The sequence below is a fragment of the Chaetodon auriga genome, chromosome 10 (genome assembly GCF_051107435.1).
Source record: "Chaetodon auriga isolate fChaAug3 chromosome 10, fChaAug3.hap1, whole genome shotgun sequence".
In the NCBI taxonomy this organism is placed as follows: Eukaryota; Metazoa; Chordata; class Actinopteri; order Chaetodontiformes; family Chaetodontidae; genus Chaetodon; species Chaetodon auriga.
In genome coordinates this window covers 12,081,368-12,101,234 of record NC_135083.1, presented here as the reverse complement: position 1 = coordinate 12,101,234, position 19,867 = coordinate 12,081,368, and the positions used below count along the sequence as shown (strand labels likewise).

Here is a 19,867-nt window from a genome sequence, read left to right as displayed (position 1 = left end):
GCATTGCTACCTTTTCTCAAATAGTCCCAAAGCAGCTCATCTGAGGATTGTTCTGGGAGTGCAATAGGGACATCATTTTACTCCACTCAGCTGCACAGTTGCCTGAGCTCAGCCCAGTGCTGATGAAATGATGCAGGACAAGATGTTAATAGTGTGGATGGGACACCAGAAGATCATGATTTTATGTAGATATCTCTGTGGAGTTTGTATTGCCCTCAACCTGAGCCTTCAAGAGTCTACTCTGGTGGCAGAGTTCCTGTTTGATAGAGGATGACTGTTAAATTGGTCAGGCCCATATCATGTTCAGTACAGACTAGGGCTGCTTGATTATGAAAAAAAAAATCATTACCGCAATTATTTTGGTCAATATTGAGACATGGTTATTTAACACGATTACTCATTGACTTTGGAAACATCATGAATTTATTGAACTTTTTTAACAGTGGATTTCCTTGAACTTTAAATATAATTCACACAAATAACAAACAAAAAAGTAATCTTCTAATAATAATGATAATAATAATATAAAGACTTATTTAATACATGATGTATCATAACATCTTCTTATTTGCTCTATAAAATGTGAGAAAGCATTGCTGAAATGTGACTCTCTCTCGTCCTCTTTGGCCCCTCCAAGCACCGGTACCAACACAGATAGACCTGTATCGGAATCTGAATCGTAGCTAGCTTAACTGTTTTTTACAGACAATGGCTGACAGTGAGTCTGGACTTAGTGCACCGCTGTAAAGGAAAGATTACATGAGATTAGATAGATTTGAGGTGGTTTAGAAAATATTGCCTTGTGAAGTATGGCTCAATTTCACAGTGAATTTTGAATTGCACTGCAATTGCAATGTGTAAAATGTGAATAATAAAATCCAATGTGTTTGGGCCATTGCACAGTAAGAAAAGACATGGTGCAGTAAAAATATATAAGCAGGGTACAAATATATAATCTTGCACAAGATAAGTTGCACAGGTGTAATGAATTTAAACACATGTTGACATAAATAATGGAGTTGTACATAAAGTATGTTTGTGATGTGAAACAACATCAGCACGTCTGACAGCCGTTGGACTGGATGTCATCTGTGCATCTTTTACATTTTGTGTTCCACATTAACGTTAAAGTTGCTGCCCCCTGATGTTTGAGGGAGTCTTGTGTGGTTTTCGATTCTCTAAAGTTTTCCCCTCCACTGTTCCTTTATTCCACCCACTTCTGTGTGAGGCCTTCAAAGCAAACTCAAATGAAACTGCAGTCCAAAAAGTGTAACTTCCCATAATAAATCTCCACTTGCAACAATAAATATTACCTTTATACATCCTCCACAATGTTTTGCTCTCTCCTTCCACTTTCACGCTGGCTGCTGCTAAAATCAATTTGAGACTGTGAGAATGTATGGAGTGGAATAGGGAAGCAGCAGGCCACATTGTACATGCTGCTAAGCATGAAAAATGTTTTCCACAACTCTACTGAAACCAACTGAATGCAGGCAACTACAGATAGACTGTGGACTATTAATCAGTTCCATGTGAACAGATTAGGCCTGCTCTTGGTTCTATTATGTTTTTTGTTCAAGTGAATTATGGCTGAATGAAAGAGAAAGTAGACTGGAGATAGTCGAGAGGCAACTTCCTGTACTCACTTCTTTTGTTTTGAAAGGGAAAGGCTGCCTTGGCTTTATAAAGAAATTATTTTAGGGTAGATGTGTTCTCATACTGGCATCAATGATGTCAGCCTTAGCCCTTTAGGAACTTCTCTGTGTGTGTTCGTGTGTAGGTGGGGTTTACGCCATGATGGCAAGGCATGTGAGGACATTGAAAGATGGTGGTCATTAAAGAGAGCAGGCATTTGGCACCCACTCTGAGGGGCAATGGTGCATACCCAACAGACGCAGTGCACCCTGGGACGAACTCCTGAGCATCGCTACCAGCTATGCCATAAGGCCTTGTGTGTGTGTTGGTGTTAGCGTACAGCTGTTATTCTACCGTTCCTCTCAATAGCCCTCAGGCAGCTGTTAAACACTCTATCACTGCAGAACCTCTTACACACACACACACACACACACACACACACTCAGAAGCTGTGGGTGCATGAATTATGGTGAGGAGTGAAATGGGTGAGGTTTGTAAGTGGTTTCAATTATGCTGGAATGAAAAGGAGCAACATGGCTTGTTGGGGGTTAAATGTCTGTTGTCAGCAGACAGGTTTCATCAAAGTCATGAAAACGGACAGAGGAGATTATTTAATTAACTTTCAAGGTGTGCTGCTGCCTGATTACTAATAGAGAGAGTTCTGGTGTCAGGTCCCAGAACTCCTGTCAGGATATAATATCAGACAAACAGCAGAGTCACGCCACACAGAATCCCTGCCCCGAGAACATTTGGCCATTTACCATAATGACTGCAACAAAAAACTATGAATCACGTTCTTTAGGCTTTTTTCAATGGACAAAATGAATGTCATGCCTTTGCTCACAGGGAAGATGTGCATGGAGTATACATAAGGATATTTAGTTACGTTCTATGGCTCATACCCAACATACGGTTGTTTGTCTCAATAACCATTGGAGGATTGTCATGAAATTCAGGTTCCCAGAGGATGAAACCGACTGACTTTGGTGATCCCCTGACTTGAGGTTGACATTTGTGGTTTCAAGTGAAACACCACTGGATTGCAGTGAAATGTGGCAGAAACGTTCGTGTTAACCTCAAACTCGTTACGTTTGTCTCCTTGAATAAATTACAAGTCAAGATGTCTGTCAGGTGTGAATGCTGACCATTAAAATGTTCATTGTGTTTCGTAGTTGCAGTATTTGAGACAAAGTCTATCCAATGCGGCGGTCAAATAATTGAATATGCAAACCTTGCCTCTCGTTGGCTCATTTTTCATTGTTTCGGGATTTTAAAGGGTAAAAACTTGAAATGTTTCATCCCAACGTGTGACTCCAAGTTTTAAGTTTCAGTCTACTGCTTTGCTTTTTATACATTTAGACAATCTGTAGTTTAGCTTTACTGTATATGTGCACACACACACACACACACACACACACACACACGGGGGAGATAATGAACATATTTTTTACTCCACTTGATGACTTCCTGCTAAGTTCCCCATTTCAGTTGTAAACGAAACTATTTAATGATTTCAATACTCAATTCCGAGTTTAGCTCTTCCCATGATAACACATTTACAGCTGCTGTCACTGCTGTCAATGCAGTGAAGAATAGGAAACCAGCGTGCAACAGTGATGATAAAGAAAGACTTGTACGATCATTATTTAGCTGTTGTTATCTGTCTAGACTCAACAGAGCAGTCATCAATCAAAAGCAAAGATGTGGAACATCGTTATTAAGCCCGACAGAAAATTCAGCTACCTCTCATTGGAATCATGAAAGATTCTTTAAAAGATTCGGTGTGTTCATCTGGCACGCAAAAAATTTGTGCGGGATAGTTTGGAATTTTTACTGTACGTGGTCAAGTGTGTGTTCAGCAAGTGCTTGCCTTCAGAAGTGACTCAGCAAGTGCAGGTTTTGTAAGAAGAGAAACTGAGAGCAGGATCCCAGCTGTTCATCAACATGTCACTCCACAATCTGCCGTCCTGCTCCGGCTCTATCGGCCTCTGACCGTGTGGTGGATGTCTAGGGCCCGGCGACAGACCACAGTCAAACTTTTCCCAGCTCACTTCTTGCAGCACACTCTGTTTCCTATCAGGAGCTCCCCTCTTCTCCCCGCGTGATTGAGCGGTCCGTCAAAACTATGTGCGCGCGCACGTGTTCTCACAATCCTCCCCATTCATTCACAACGCATTGATCTGACTTCGAGACATCTCCGCGTTATGATCGATACGATATTCGGCCCCACTGATAGATTGCGTTGTGGTGAATGGAGCGGCGGTGAAGGTGCGACCAGTCAGGCGAGAAGAGTTTATGATCCCTGAGTTTTATTTGTGTTTAAAGATGTCTTGTTTTCATGTCTGTGTGATTAGCATTTACACTAAGTGTTTAATTTACATTTTGTCTGTGTGTGTGTGCTTTACAATCCGCGGGGAGTGTCTCTGTGCCACCAGATACGGGACTCAGACCAACATGCTTTTGAGGCAGGGAGGACAAGCGTGAAATTAATTGTTCCACTTCATCTCCGGCCAGCGCTCTTCTTTTGAGGGAACAATTTGTCGGCTGGCATACAAGGGAGGGTATGAAAGGAGGAGGGCACAGCAACGATTTGCCGTTCCTTGGAGATCCTGTGATCCAGCAGTGATTTCCTGCTGTGGATTTGGGCTGACACTCCTGTCCCCCGCCCAAATAACAGACTCTGAGTGTCTCACAGGAGGCGCAGTGCAACATCAGTCAAAGTGCAATTGTTTCAGCCTCTCACCCTCGCTCTCTGTTTTTCCCTCGTTTCTGCACGCCGATGCACACTCAGTACTAGCCCGGTGACACTGTGGCCGAAAGTAGAATTAACTTCAACCACGTGATGCCTGCAGGTCCCACCTTTTCTCTTTTTCCCTCCTCGCCTCCTCCCCGGTCTCTCCACCCCTGCTCCCCTCCTTCTCCCCGAGCGATGTTGGCTGTAATTACAAACATGGCTTTGGGGAATCAGCAGCCTTTTTATATGAAATGATGACACTGCAAGACGTTTGCCCTCCTGAACATGTTTTAGGTGAATACATGCTCTGCACACCGCAGGCACAGGGATGTAGCTCGCATTAATGAACATATACAAGCACCTGAAAGCGTGCACACACACAGAGAGAGTGCACTTCCTCCAGAGGGAAATGACTTCCCATTTGTGGATTTCTGTCCTGGGGTTTGGTTGAATAATTCAGCAAGGTCTGTGTCTGACATATTTAACATTTTTTCAACAAATATTAAACTGGCAGTAGACAAGTTTTTTTGCTTTAACTTGTCTTTATGAAGCAAACGTTGATTGCACAATGTAATGGCAATAGAGTAATGACACCATCAGTGTTTAGATTGGTTCCCTATAAGTCTCGCTTTCACTGTGCAGTTCTGCCTGCCATCGGGTACGATCGACTGGGAAAATGAAGACTCGATTTGTGGCCGAAGAGTCGTGCAGTCAGGCTGAATGGATCGATCTACTTCATATTAAATGCAACGGACACAAAATATGTTATCGCCATCTCTGTTGTGCAGTTTTTTTAACATGATACCAACCTAGTTCCCTTTTCTCAACACAAACTAAAGAATTTCTATCTGCTTTCATGCCTCCATTATAGCCTAAATAAATGCGTGAACTCGTGCTTTTTCTCCTAATGTTTTCCTCTCCTCCGCCCTTCAAACCGACGCCAACCCCTGCTGTAGTTACTTGTTTGTGCAAAGCGATTCTCAAACTGTTATTACACCATGTAAAATTGGGGCAATTTCACTGTACGTCTTCAGCGAGCACGCTTCTCTCTGTGCCCGCGTCCTGTGTAGTTGGTAGTTAGGTTGTGACAAAACGAAAGCGACCCAGTTGTCTTTGCAACAGCAACGCCATCAATAATGCCACTGGGAAAATGTGGGGGAGGGGAGTTGAAAAGTTTCCACTTTGTATTCTAAAAATATGATTTTCTCCACATGTTGAGAAAAGATTGAATTGAATGTTTAGAGTGTTTTATGTCAGCTAGAGTTACAATATACACACACACACACACACACACACATATATCTATCTATATATATCTATATATATATATATATACACAGTATATAGATGCTGCACAGTGGTAGTAGATGTATTTAATGCCACAATAGAAAAAAATTCCATGACCAGTGAAATTCACACACCTGAAATTTTAAATAAACCCTCCTCACATACAGAACTCATTAGGTAGACATAACGGTGCCTTTTAATTATTTTTTATTATTGGATTATTAATACTAATGATTTAATGTGTGAGCAGTATTTTAATGTCCAAGCTGGTTTAGGTGGCTAAAATTAACTCCACACTAATCTTGTGTTATCTGTAATCTTAATCTGGAAATTAACTTCAGCTGTCAGATAAATGCGCTGGTGTAGAAAGTACAGTATTTCTCTCTGAAATGTTGTATTTGAGTAAATGTACTTCACAGTGTGTTCCACCGCTGTGTATTACTGCTCATCATCTTGCTGCTAAAGAGGTTAATGATTTTAATGGCCAGTTACAAAATGTTTTAATCTTACTGCTTTGGAGCATCATTTTACATACTTTGAACATATTTCATTTAATATTGCAAATGTTGTGATTTGCAGCCGCAGCCTAGCGTTTCGAAATTTCACTCAGTAACATATGAGTGGACGCTAATCCTTGATATTGATATTCACCGTCCAGCAAACGCCGTCTTTCATTTTTCCCTTACTTAGTGTTTGCCATGGACATGAGAGTTTCTTGTGTGTGTGTGCCACATGTTTTCTTATTTCAAGGGCTCAGTACATCACAGAGTCAGTTAAGTGGGCTTATTGGTCTCTGTGTCCCAGTGTTGTCCCTCGTCTCCTCCAGCACACACACGCACACGCAGTTGCCTCTCTGAGCCGTGTCTCTTTTGTTCATCAAACCAGACCCATCCATTTGTAGTCAGACAAGCAGGCTCACAAGCACACAAAACAAACAGGGCTGCTTTTGTGAATGAAAACCAAATAGCACAGCTTGAATGAGACAGGATACTATAGCACCCAGACCTGTAATTCAGTGTTGTATGCTTGGCTACTTGGCACATGCTTCTGCCTCTTTCTGCTGTGAACGTTCAGCTTGATTTAGTAAGCCAGAGAGGCGGGAAACACCGTAGCAACAAATTGATCAAATCAACGACACTGTTTGTGTTGTAGCTTTTACATTTAGGTCACATGTCTCATGAGTTTATAGTTAGTTATGAATCATGATTTGCCCCATCAGCATCATAACAATGTAATTCATGTAGGCGCTCAAAGAAATTCAGTGATTAATACGTAAGAATCCGATGAGTAAAGTTTATATATTTGTGTGTGCGCACAAATGCTGTGTGTGTGTGAGGGAGGAAGAGCGAGAGAGAAGGAAAGACTCAAACAGCTGTGAGACTGTGAGAGTGGGCCGAGGTAAAGTGGGCTCTGGTGACGCGTAAAATGAGCTGGGATTTGGGGGATTGGGGTTCAGTCTTAGTGTGAAATGAAGTTTTTCCCCTTCATTAATCACTTTATTATCAAACCCCAAGGAAATGACATACATAGATTAAATACATACAGCATTATGTCATTGACTAACTGCTAACGCTTCATCATGACCAACAGATAGACAAAGAAAAATAGTGCTTACTGTAAATGCATGTAAATCCTGCCAACGACAGAAGAATCATGAGTATCAGATCTGCCCTCTTCTACATATTGGATCTGCGGTGTTCTTATTGTATTATTTGTTGAGTTTTATATGTGCATGCAGGATTGCACATGTCTCTTTTTCCGCATGCTAAAGTGCACCCTGGGCATGAGGACTCTAGCCCCTGATTGTTGTCCTACAGTCAGAACACACTGTGTAGGAGAGAGATTAGCAGCATCAGCTCATTCATGTGATGCAGCACAGCAGAGGGGTGAGGGGGAGAGAGGAAGAGAGGGATTGAGTTACCGTAGAACATATAGTGTGTGTCACCGCTGCTTGTCTCTGTCTTCAATGCAGTTTAAAATACTTTCATGAGGTAGCCCCAGCAGCCTAATATATTCAGTGTTTTGCTCGGGTAGAAATAAATCTGTGACTGGCCTGTAATTACATTCATCGGCACACACAGTTATTTTGGCTTGGAGATGCACCGTTTGGTTTTTAACCTCTAGCTGCCCTGTTGGAGCTGCTCTGCGGTGAAGAGACTGAGGCTTTGTTCAGACTGCACTCAAGTCAGATCTTTAAGACATACTGTCTGCGCTGTTTTTTGCTTGTAATCAGATCAGATTTGTGTGTCCAGACACACCGACCTATCTACACGGGTTGCTGCGTTAGCGACGTAGCACATTAATTTTGTATGCTTTTGACTTGACTTTCCGATACAGAAGCATGAAAATGGAGATCCATCATCTGTCAGCCTCCCCCCAAAGTGCCAGCAGACAGTTTATTTCAGTGTCTGTCCACTTTTTTCATTTGTTCTCTGATGCACTTCCATCACTCTGGATTTGATGCGTCAGATGTCACATTACGAGTGATGCAGAAGACACTTTGAAAACCGATTTGAGAGAGCAGCCGGGCCGACGTGCATGTGTAGAAATACCACTGGGATCACATTTCAAACCACCTCCAAATGTGGTTTGGATCTGCATTTCATCTTTTTTGTTTTTTTTTTGCTGTCCAATCAATACAACCTGTAAGCAGTTGTGTTGGGGTTTGACATGGACTCCAACATGAAGGGTTTATACAATGGAGGTGAATGGAATTTTGTTTGTGGTGCTCACAGTGTCAAAGAAAAAAAAAATAAACAGCAGCGCATCTTTTCATTGTGCCCCTCAAGGACACTGTTTCTAAAAAGATGCATTGCTGCTTAGTTTTTTTATATGTAATATTTCAGGCTGTGAGCAGCACAAATGAAACTCCATTCACCTCCATTGTATTGGGGTGGCAGCAGAAATCTGAGAGATGGATATCTCAAACCGAGGCACATTAAACGCAAATTTTATGCAAGAACTGACCCTGAAAGTGAACGCCCCACGGCCCATACTATATCTCAGCAGCTAAGCTGGCAAATAAAATGTTTTTGAAACTATAGAATGATGGGAAAAAAACAAGAGCAGTGGATTGTTTAAAGAATGTCAAGCTTCTTTGCTAGTTGTGAAACGTTTGAGCTGAAGCTCAGCCCATATTGTAGGTTAGCAGAAATACCGCTGCTGAAATGAGCAGTACATGTACAACTAGTAAATCAGGCCAGTATGCAGGTGCACAAACCTGAGTCATTTGACGCGTGACAATCCTCGGGGAAAAGTGAAAGGAAACATTATTTTGTGCTCGGTTCAGCAGGAGATGAGCTGCTGGGTTAGTGGACATGAACAGGTGCTCCAGCCTAGCATTACATCCCTGTAAGCCTCCAAAGAAGAAGAGTCTCAGGACTTGTGAGGTACTTCTCACCTGACAAGGACCAATTGTATTTCATGTGCAAAATCTTTAAATACCAAGTCAATTACGTAAAGTAACTCTACACTAGCGTTGGGCGGTATCCAAATTTTGATACCGTCAAACCTTCCCCACATTTTCCCGTGGTATACAGTATTACTGTGACTAATTATAAATCACTTTGCAGGGCAGCATGACATGCACGCAGTCAATGCTCACGCCAGGAAGCACCAATCCTAACTTATAACATACCAGAATGACGGGGAGAAACTCAGCTAAAAGACATCAATTGACTCAATTGCAAGCAGTACAGAGACAATATATTTAACATTTGACATCAAGTTGGGACAGGAGCAATAAGAGACTGGAAAAGTTGTGAAATGCTCCAAAAACACCTGTTTGGAACATTCCACAAGTGAACAGGTTCATTGGTAACAGGTGATAGTAGTGATAGTAGAATCTCTTGTTTTTGTCTTCCTGTTCACTGCATCGCCATCTTGCTGTTAAACTTGAGACCCACTGCAGAAGTCTTTCCTCTCCCCCATACTGGGAAATGGTGGATCTGGATGTGTGTCAGTTGGCTTTCATGTGATGGTGATGTGATGTGAAGAGGATAGCTGCAGGCTAATTAGGCCCAGTCTTCCCTGGTCTGGTCTGCTCTGGTCTGCTCTGGTCAGCCTGACAGAACATAGCGCTGCAGACAGCCTGTGGCCAGCTGGACCCTCTTAGCTTCTCACTGACCACACAAACGTGATCACAGACACATAAACACTTTAGTTCAGGCCGTGGGCGCTCGGTGCTTTCCTTATGCCTCGGTGAAGTGTGCAATATCTGTCGGTTCTGGGCCAGTTTCATGGAAAGGATTTAGTGGAGCTGTGGACAAAAATATACTGGTTTTAATAGAATAGAGAGAACAGTTCTAAGCTATGACTGCGTCCATAAAGCCAGCCCATTCATTTTTATAATTAGAAAGGGAAGTGGGTGCAGAAGAGGGGAGATGAAAGAGGAAAGCAGGAGATACATAAACTAGAGAGAAGAAGAAAAAGCTCCAGTGAGCCAGCGAAGGGAAGAGGACAAAGAGAAAGTTGGTGAAGAAACCAGTCAAGCCAGTTCAGGTTTGAGCTGCCGCTGACCTGTCAGCTTTAACAGCCCACCACCACGAGCCAGGAACCAGGATTGGCTTAAAACTTGGATTTTCTGTTGCTGTGACACGCAGCTGTTGTCAGTCAGCCAGTGGGATTATCGCCTTGATTTTTCGTAAGGTTATGGTTGTTGTGGTTTGGCTTCTGAGTCATCAGCCAGTCACTTTGATTGGCCACAGAAGACGTTACTTGAGGCTGCAATTAATTAGCCGTGCTGTTGGGCGATGGGACAAAGGTTTGTTTGAGAAAATGTCAAACTTGTGGTTGTGGTAGTTGTTAGGCAGAACCGTTCTGAGGAAATAGTTTCTTTCTTTCTGTCTTTGTTTCTTTCTTTGTTTCTGATCCAATCTTTACCATATGCGAAACAGAGGCATTTTTGGATGGCTGCACCGGGGGCTTTTGAAGACAATTTTGATGCTCCAGACTGTTTTGCCATGACATGCAAATGAATTTGGCAGCGGAGGCACCACTTCAGCAGCATTTCAAAGACGCACAGACTGATCAGTGTTATGGCTGTGAACAGAGTGTTGATGCCATGATATGGAGATAAAGATGAAACAGCGACAGTTTCCCTTTATGAACCTGATTTTAGTCAACCCTCCCTGGCTTCTTGCTGTCACTAGCTCGTCGCTGTTCCTGCTCCCCCCTCCCCCCTCTCTCCCCAGATTCCATTATACTGTAAATCGGACACTCGTCTCCTCAAAAATACCTTGATGAATCAGGCCCTCTTTCCTCTAATCATTATAATTGCTCTCAAAAAATCCCTCCTACCTTAGCTCTTAATTCCTTTCCAAGCACTTCCCTCTTGCATGATCATTCTGGCATCGCGGGGATGTTGTACCTTCAGGCTGTCTGGCCCTTGCACTCCTTATAATTGGTTGCTTGTAATGATGAATGTAGTAATCAATGGATTTGACCTTTATCTATTACCTTGCATAGTGTAAGTCTTTCTGCCTGCTGTTTGTGTTGTAAAATATTAAAGTGAATTTAAATTTAGTGATTTGAACCTGCCTCCCTCTACTTGTGCCTACCTGCAGCTCTCCAAATACAGATAGCGTTTCACGCCCCCTCTGACCTCCCACTTCAACAGTATCTCTCCATGCTCTCTCCGTTCATCCATCATCCTATTCCTCCACTTTCTGCCTTCACTTTTCACCCTCGGCATCCCTCCGCCCTCCCTTTCTTCCTCATCCTACCTGTCTTTGCATCTCTTCAACCTCTTTGCACCCACACAGTCTTTGCTCTCCCTATTATACTCTCTCTACTCTGTCTCTGTCCGCCTCTCTTTTAGCTTTCAGTTATCTCTCGCTTCCTTTTCTCGTCTGTTTGTCAATCTGGCTGTGGCTTTCTCTTGGGATGAGAAGTGGAGAAAGGCCATAATTCCAATAAGACAATAATCATTGATCAAATCCAGTGTACCCTCTCAGTGTCCCTTTCGTGCTTGATTGTTTGCACTGAACGGTTCTTTTGTTTGATTTTCTTGCCGTGACATTGCACAATACACTGACTTGTCTAAGTCCTCTCAAGGGGCCGAACATTTTGCTCAGCCTCTCTGCTTTCACTTGCCACCTTCAGCCACAACTGAAGAACTCACCCTCATAAAAAGTTTTGGCGTGAAGCAGAAAAAGTATTCCTCTCAGTTTGTCCTGCAGTTTTTCAGATGACTGCCTAAATCCAAAAGCTGCTGCTTGAGTGTCTGATGCTGTCCCCATTCCTCCTCCCACCGTGATGTCTCCCCCCCCCCCGCCCTCCTCCTCGCTCCTTGTGTGTGTTGCTGTACAGGAGCAGCTAAGAGCATGCGTCTAAGCAGGTTGGCATAACATTAGAGAGGGCATGCTATTTGATATGGCGGTAATCTTCTGTTAAATCCCCCAAGAGTGAAACACAGCAGCCTTCAGCTTTGCACAGATTTCAAAAATGGTTTTATTTTCCTCTTCTTTTCCTTTTTTTTCTCTACAAGTATACCCCCGTGCTTAGATCGGCTCTGCCTGTGTGTGTGTGTGTGTGTGTGTGTGTGTGTGTGTGTGTGTGTGTGTGTGTGGCATGTATGGGTGTGGAATTAGCGAGACTTAATGTCACTGTCCTCGGTTAAGGCACTGGTTAAGTTAAGCACCCTAATATTGGTTTCTAGCAGAATAATGTGATTTACTGAGGGCAGCGGTGTGTCATCGATGCTTAATGTGTGCTTGATAAAACTTGAAGGTGGCTGATAATTTCTCTTGGCTGAGCTGATTTGTTTCGTTTATATGTAGATTAGTTTTGGGAAGCAGCCCCTGCTGAGCTATATTCCACTTCTGAACCAGTGATAATGCATTCATAGTACTTTCTAGAATTGCTACCCGTCCTAGTTTGTGTACTGTAATTATGTTTCTCTATATTGTTATTTTACCGCTGCTGCACCTATTGCATGTCTGACCATCCTAGAGGAGGAAGTCTGTCGCTTTTTCCTCAGGGGCTCCAACATTTTTTTCCCATTAATCTCTTTTTTTTAATTGAAGAACTTGCCATTTTATGTATAAATAAACTTTATAGTTTGCTCATTTCCAAAAAATACCACCAAACTATTCTTTTGTATTCTGTTATTTAATTACTCTCATGACTGCAAAATAATGTGATTTTCCCTCTGGGATGAATAAAGTATCTATCTATCTATCTATCTATCTATCTATCTATCTATCTATCTATCTATCTATCTATCTATCTATCTATCTATCCATTCATCCATCCATCCATCCATCCATCCATCCATCTAAAAACTTTACTATCACACATGTTCAAGCATGAAGTTACTGGCATTAAACTTGCTGCTCTCGGTAATTAGCCGGTTTGAAATGAGGCTGAACGTTCACACAGTTTCTCTTGACTGTCACTCAGTATTACATTATTAGTTCAACAACACTCCCAGTCTGTGGGAGTAGCCACATTATCCTTGCAACATGCTAACACAAAGTTAAACAGACTCACACCTTCCAAGTTTGAAGCCACAGACAGCTGGTATCCATCCCTCCCTGAACTGATGCTGTCACCTGCCCTCGCTGACAAAGCAGTCCGGTCGAGTAACATTACTATGCACAGTTTTCCAGTCGTTTTGCAGACATTTCTGTCACATTTCCATCAAAAATAAAGTTAATCCACTGTGTCTTGACATGCTCAGATGATAGGAGTAGATGCAGACTTTTGTGTTGGTTGTTGCAGCCAACAACAGAGACATTGGCTGCTTTGCTGATAACATTTCCTTCCACATCTTCATCGAGGTGCTGGGGACAACACGGAAGAATAGACTTGACTACTGACAAGGGATTTCAGTTCAGGGGCAGTGTTTTCTGTAGGAGAGAATAACTCTCTTTGGTCTGGACTTTGTAACTTTGCAGACATGTGCAGCACAAAAAGCAATATAACACAACAAAGGAAGGGTAAAAGTCCCCAAAGCATAATACAGCCTCTTTAACTGTTGCAGTAACTGTAACCTGATAACATGATTGTGTTGTTTTCTTTCAGAAATACAAGGAGTTTGAGCGGGCAGTGCGGGTGGAGGAGATCGATGGGCTGCGGCTGGTAAAGAGGCTGGCAGAGGACATGGAGGAGATGTTTCACAAGAAAGCCCAGGCAATGAAGGTACTTGGGTTTTCAACCCAAATCTTCACCCACCTTACTAAATGAAATCTAATCACCTATTAGATTTATTTAGAAAATGATTATCAGTTGTATTTATAACATATACTGTAGTACATAGCAAATAAATACTGTATAAGTACAAAAAACAAGTGATTTTCAGTTGTATCAGCACATCTATGACTTGGTGAAGTATTTATTTCTGACCGACCTTATTGGATGTCTGAAGAGGTGCTGTAGTGTCACATTGCCACAGTGAAACCGGACACATCTTGCATTTGCTATGTGCATGTGTGAGAGGGATATGTGACAGAGCGGGTGGTGTGGGTGAGGTGACAGACAGAGCGAGGCTGTGATCCACCCATCAGTGTCTGTGTCACTTTATTGATCGGCTCAGAACAAACAGCAGTGTCTACTGTAAGATGCCACTTTAGGACAAAGCTCTATAACCTCAAACTAGAGATAACATCATTTAAATTTTTAATTTGTGTATCTTTAAAACTGGACTGAATAGTCTTTAGTATCCTGTGCAGGACAAATACTGTTCTTAAGTATTTAAGGTACTTTTTCTTAATACATTCCACATGGGAATATTGACTTTTTACTCCACTACATTTATTTGGCAGCTAGAGTTAATACTTGCAGATTGGATTTTGCAAAACATACGATCCATTATCCAAATACGATTTTTATATATTTAATTTAAGTAACATTTAAATAGAATTCATATGCCAGTAAAATATGAATGCATCAGACCTAATTATTACATAATTATATGATAAAATAAACCCTGAAAGAGGCCATTCTGCATAATGAGTACTTTTACATTTGACACTTTTGAATGCAGGACACATTTCCCTTAAATAACAGATCTGAATGTTTCATTCACCACTGTTGTCGCGACGTGTGTGCGTGTATAATATGAACACATATCTGTGTGCGTGTGCATGTCTGCATGCCTGTGGATATGTGTATGCGCGCGTGTGTGTGTGTGTTTGTCAGTGTTGTAACAGGTGCAGTTCAGGATGTGTCCACGGTGCACTGCCTCTCTGGCTGCAGCTCTAGCTCCAGGTGATAGATCCTATCAGGACAACATGGTGCTGTTAACAGAAATTGGATTTCTCTCTGAGAGTCTGGTCCAAGGATACAAGCTGAAAGGAAAGCGAGGGAGGGAGAGAGAGGGGCACAGATAGTGACAAACCATTTCCATGCTTTAGCTTTGCTTGTGCCTGTGTTATTATTCTTATGTATGATACCTTTGCCTGCTCGGATTGCGTGACCATGCCTGTTTCACAGTGTTACATCCACTTTGAAAGCGTTCACATTTCCACCCGTCCACATGCACATCAGTCTTCACCGAGCACACAGAAAAGATGGAGTGTTTCATGCTAATATGAGTCATCTAGCATTTTGAAAATATGACTCCTGTCTTCCACAATGATTGCTGGCATGAAAGCAACGTTCTAATTGAATATTGTTACTGGTAATGTTATTAACTCCTGTAATAGAAAATGGAGGACTTAATCAGTTTTCTAATAATAATCAACATTGTTTTTGGATTAATCCACTGCTGTACCCTTTCCAATCCAGCATTAACTGTATTTAACTTACATAACTCATTTTTGTCATGACAGAGAGTCATTATTGTCAACCTGTTTCAACTGTCTGATAAAGTGACATGTTGACAAGAATAATTTTTATTGAGCTGTGAGATTAGACGTATTGAGTCTTGTGACATAGTTGTCTGTGTGTGCCATCTCCTTGAGCTTGCGTTGAAGCCATGGAGATATGAGGACTCGGTTATCTAATAGCTTCTCGTCTGGCCGGATTCTGGATGTCTGATAATTGTACATCTCGGGGGAAAGTGTGTGTGTGTCAGTGTGCGTTCATACGTGTGGGGAGAAAAAGTTATGGGGGTTGATGAGCAGATGAGAGAGGAATGCTGGCATTAGCAAAAGACAGATGAAAATTCAGGGGGGGGAACAGGACGAATAAATGTCAGAGGAAAGAATTTTAAGTAAAGTGGAAGAGTGACATAAAAGGCCCGACGCTTACATCCGTGGGTAATTTAACCCTCGTCAGCTGCCACCGTGATTCGACTTGACCTCCACCTTGCTCATTTTCAGCGCTGCCAGTCGGCCTTGTGCTGAATTGTTAGTCTGGAATGCACAATGGAAGTGTCCACGAGTCCTTTTCCCTCTTCTTTTCCATCTTTCTCCAATTTCTCTCTGCTTTTATTACCCAAACTCTCATCTGTCTGGCCTAGTGTGCAGTCCTGCAGCTGCCCTTAAGCACCCCTCGCTCCTTTGTCTGTCTCCCCCTTCCCTACTCCGCCTCTTCCCATCTCTCTGCTTTTTGCTAAAGTATATGTGGCGCTCCAGCGATTCAATTTCCGTGCAGACGCTCTCCCGTCCGTCAACGTGGTTTTATCTGACCGTCTGCACGTCAATTCCCCCTCTTTATCTCTCACCACCACCTGCCGAGAGACAGCAGCCTATGCTGCTGTACAGGGGTGCACCTGTAAATATGTGTGAATGCTGGTCGATGTCAAGTGTGTTTAGCTGAGAGTTGGTTTGTGATTGAATTCTTGCGTGTTAAGATAATGGGCTTGATTTGGAGAGAGGAAGATGATATGGTAGAGAAACATTAAGCTCAATTCATAGTTTTTATACTTCCTGCAGCTTATGGGTGTGGTATTGTGTGTGAGTAACGGAGGGTGGCGGAGTGTATGTATGTGCATTTGGAATTAGTGTTTGATTGTGTTCATGTCTCTGTCCGCTCTCCCTTATCATCTCCACATTATTGTGGCAAGCACAGCCTCCTCTCTGTCTGACAGAGAAGGAGACTTTAGGCTAGAGCCGTTGTGTCTTCTCATCGCTTCAGCCAATTTAATTGTGACTCCACAAGTGTAGATAAGATAAGAGAGGCCAATCAAACAATGTTTCAAAGTAAATATGTGCTTGCAAAGGTAGGTGTGTGTGTGCGTGTGTGTGTGTGTGTGTGTGCGTGCGTCCGTCCGTGCGTGTGTGTGTGTGTGTATCCTTGTTTGTAGTTTGCCTGTGTAAATCAATAGGCATGTATGTATATCTGTGTGTTTATTCCTCAGCAAGCGTATAAGCGCACCATTATTACTTTTTAATTGTTATTACCTTCATCAGTTCCTGAGTTGCTATTTGTTGGGATGTTATCATCATCTGGCAGACAGCATTTCCTCTCCTCTCTTCTCTCCTCTTGTCTCCTCTTTCTATCTCTTCTGGGGAAAAAAAAAAAAACAGCTTGTCTGCTGGCTGGAAATGGTGGCAACAGCAGACGGTTAAAGAAACAGTGAAACATGTTATCAAAGTTGAAAAGCGTGGAGCTATTGTAATGCCCTCTTTGAAGTCAAGCACGGCTGTGTTTCATGTGACAAATGCACTTCAAAGCAGAGTGGATGCCTTGCTGCTAGGGCTGTTTCTCCTGCAATGGCATTCGGTCTCTGCATGCTCTGTACCTGCTGATATCATTTACCTGTGGCAGCTACGCCTCTGTAGTCCTCAACATGATTACCAGTGTTGAGCAGGGGAAGTCTGCATGGGTGTATGTTAAAAATAAAAGGCGCACGTAGGACTTTAAATGAAATTTCTCTGCCAGCAAAAACCTCCTATGAACTTTAATTTTCATTTGCTGACATGCACAATGAATTTCAAACACAAATTTAGCATTTCAGCAATGTGGCACAACTTGTCCTCTGCAGGAGATCATTTGAATTAAGATGAACATTTAAAGAGAAATTCTGGTTTATTAAGATTGGAGTCTTATTTTCATAGTTTTCAACTGTTTTTTCTGTCGGTAATAATAATGTTGCAATTTAATTGCTGAGCACATGACAACATTGCTAAAAGAAGTCTGACAGAGCAAGAAAGAACAAAGTTATTTGGAATAGACGATGATGAATATTTGGAAATGAACTTTGAAATCCAAACTGTCCTTTTGACAGCAAACATCCGTCACCGTTAAAAGACTAACCTCCACTTTCAAATTTGTCCCACCATACTTGCCGTTTTTGTCCTCACAGCTTTCCTTTGCCATGATGGAGTGCTCTCTTTTGAGTTCACCTCCAGTCGAAGTGGCTCAGAAACGATGGCCTAAACTGCAAAAACAAGACCCAAGTTGAAGTCAACCACTATTTTCCTGTAAGGACAATATCACAGAATAACCAAGTTTTCATATAAATGTCCCACAAATTTCACATGAGACTCCAGGAAAGAAAACATCAGCTAACGTGCATTTCCATCCACTGCTGTTATGTGAATATTTTGAGTTGGCCTCATCAAGATAAACAGTCAGCGGCGCTAATTCTCCATTCAGGTTACATTAAACCATTGCAGAAGAAGAGGGTGCAGCCTGGTGATGTAATTAAAAGAGGTCCAGTCAAACCTTGTAGACAGTGTGATGGAAATGTGGCATTTATGTTTGTTTCAAGCGTTAATTTGAGGAACGTTACTGCCTCCTCATTGGTCCACACAGATCTGATATTTATAGTGTCTCTTCAGTGGGACTCACATGTTTCATGCACAGCATTTATACCCTAATACACTTTATGACATTCAAGATTTTGCCTGATATGAAGTTCTCTTCCCTAAAACAACAGAGAAACTGAGCAACAAATTTGTTCATTATATATTGCAGACATATGTGAGAGCTAAACTCCAGGAATTTTCCAGATTTGTTGGTGTATTGTTCCGCTGGGGATTATAATGGTGTGATCCAGCCCTGCAGTCTTGTCCTGCCCTTTCCTCCTGTCTGCCCTCCTCGCTGACATACCATGCTGTCACGCTGAGCTCACAGCACCGCTCTCCTCATTTCCCTCATTTCATTAGCTGTCCTCAGTCTCAGACCATTGCCACGTCTGTGTGTGCGTCTGTCTGTGTGTTAATGTCTGCTAAGAGTGATGCCTACTAATGACGAGGCAGCATCATGCAGTAGCTGTCAGGACAGCGATAGTCTCTTCTGTCTTCTTTCTGGTTGTTTTTCTGTCACAAAGACATCAAAGATGGAATTGTTTTCTAGAATGATGAAATAGGGATGTAGGCAGGAGGGATGGGACAGCTAAATGTCAAGAAAAAGAATTAGACCAAAGTTAAGTGTAAGCATGAAATGAAAGTGAAGAAAGAGATGGTGTAAGGCAGAGGAGAGAGGGATGGCAACGCTGGGTTAAACTCCCTCCCATATTCCCTTTCAGTCAGCAGTACTGCTGAGAACTTGTCAAGTATTGATTATTGGGACTTAATACTTCAAAATTCGCTCCCTCTCTTTGTCTTCCCGTCTCTCTTTCACTTTGCCTTTGTATCTCTCCACCATGCTCTGTCTACTTGGCTTGTATCCAATCTAAATGTGCAAAAACAGAGGAAGCAAAGTGTCACAGAGCACTTTTCCATTTTGTTGATGCTGCAACTCTTCCCTGGTTGGTTTGACAATATTAATTGCTGTCCCCAGTGCTATTGATGGGCTGACCCGAGCCAATCCCGCTCAGCCCAGCTCAGGCCTCCATGGATCAGACCTCTGGCAGGACTGTGACCCATAGGACCTGCCCTGATCCTGAAGGCCAAAGCTTATTTAGCATTTATTCTAACAAATGAGTAACAGAAGCAAGTTATTCAAGTGCATTAGCTTACGACATGTATGCTTTCTGCGTGTATGGTCGCACATATACACATTATACAGGTAGGCTACAGACACATTTAAATGTGAGAAAAAGCTACTGTCTACACAATCAGACAGAGCTGATCAATGCTCACTTCATTTGGATCACTGTTGGTAGCCTGCTTATTAAAGCAGCTCTGCTACTTTCAGGGAAAAATGTTCAGATGCCCTCAACGAATTAGAACTCCAGAGGATGATTACATGGAAAAAGAAGAGGAGAAGAAGAAAGAAAAGTTAAGTCTAAAGTCAAAGTACAAATGCGTGCTGAACCAACAGCACATAGCACCTCTGGGAATGTTTTTTATGCAAGTCTATTTAGAACTGTAGTTGGCTGTGGTCTTGTTCTTGACTACCTCGGGAGAACATTCAGATTCAGGCCACTGCCCTCCC

General features: G+C 42.3%; 1 protein-coding gene across 2 annotated transcripts in view; it reads left to right on the top strand.

Annotated features, from left to right (window-relative positions):
- cacna2d3a (calcium channel, voltage-dependent, alpha 2/delta subunit 3a) overlaps positions 1-19,867 on the top strand; it is a 111,472-nt gene that overhangs the window by 10,392 nt on the left and 81,213 nt on the right. For both annotated transcript variants that reach the window (XM_076741241.1, XM_076741240.1), the window contains exon 3: positions 13,682-13,798. In XM_076741241.1, coding sequence (XP_076597356.1) covers positions 13,682-13,798 — 117 coding nt within the window. The remainder of the gene's footprint in view (positions 1-13,681; positions 13,799-19,867) is intronic.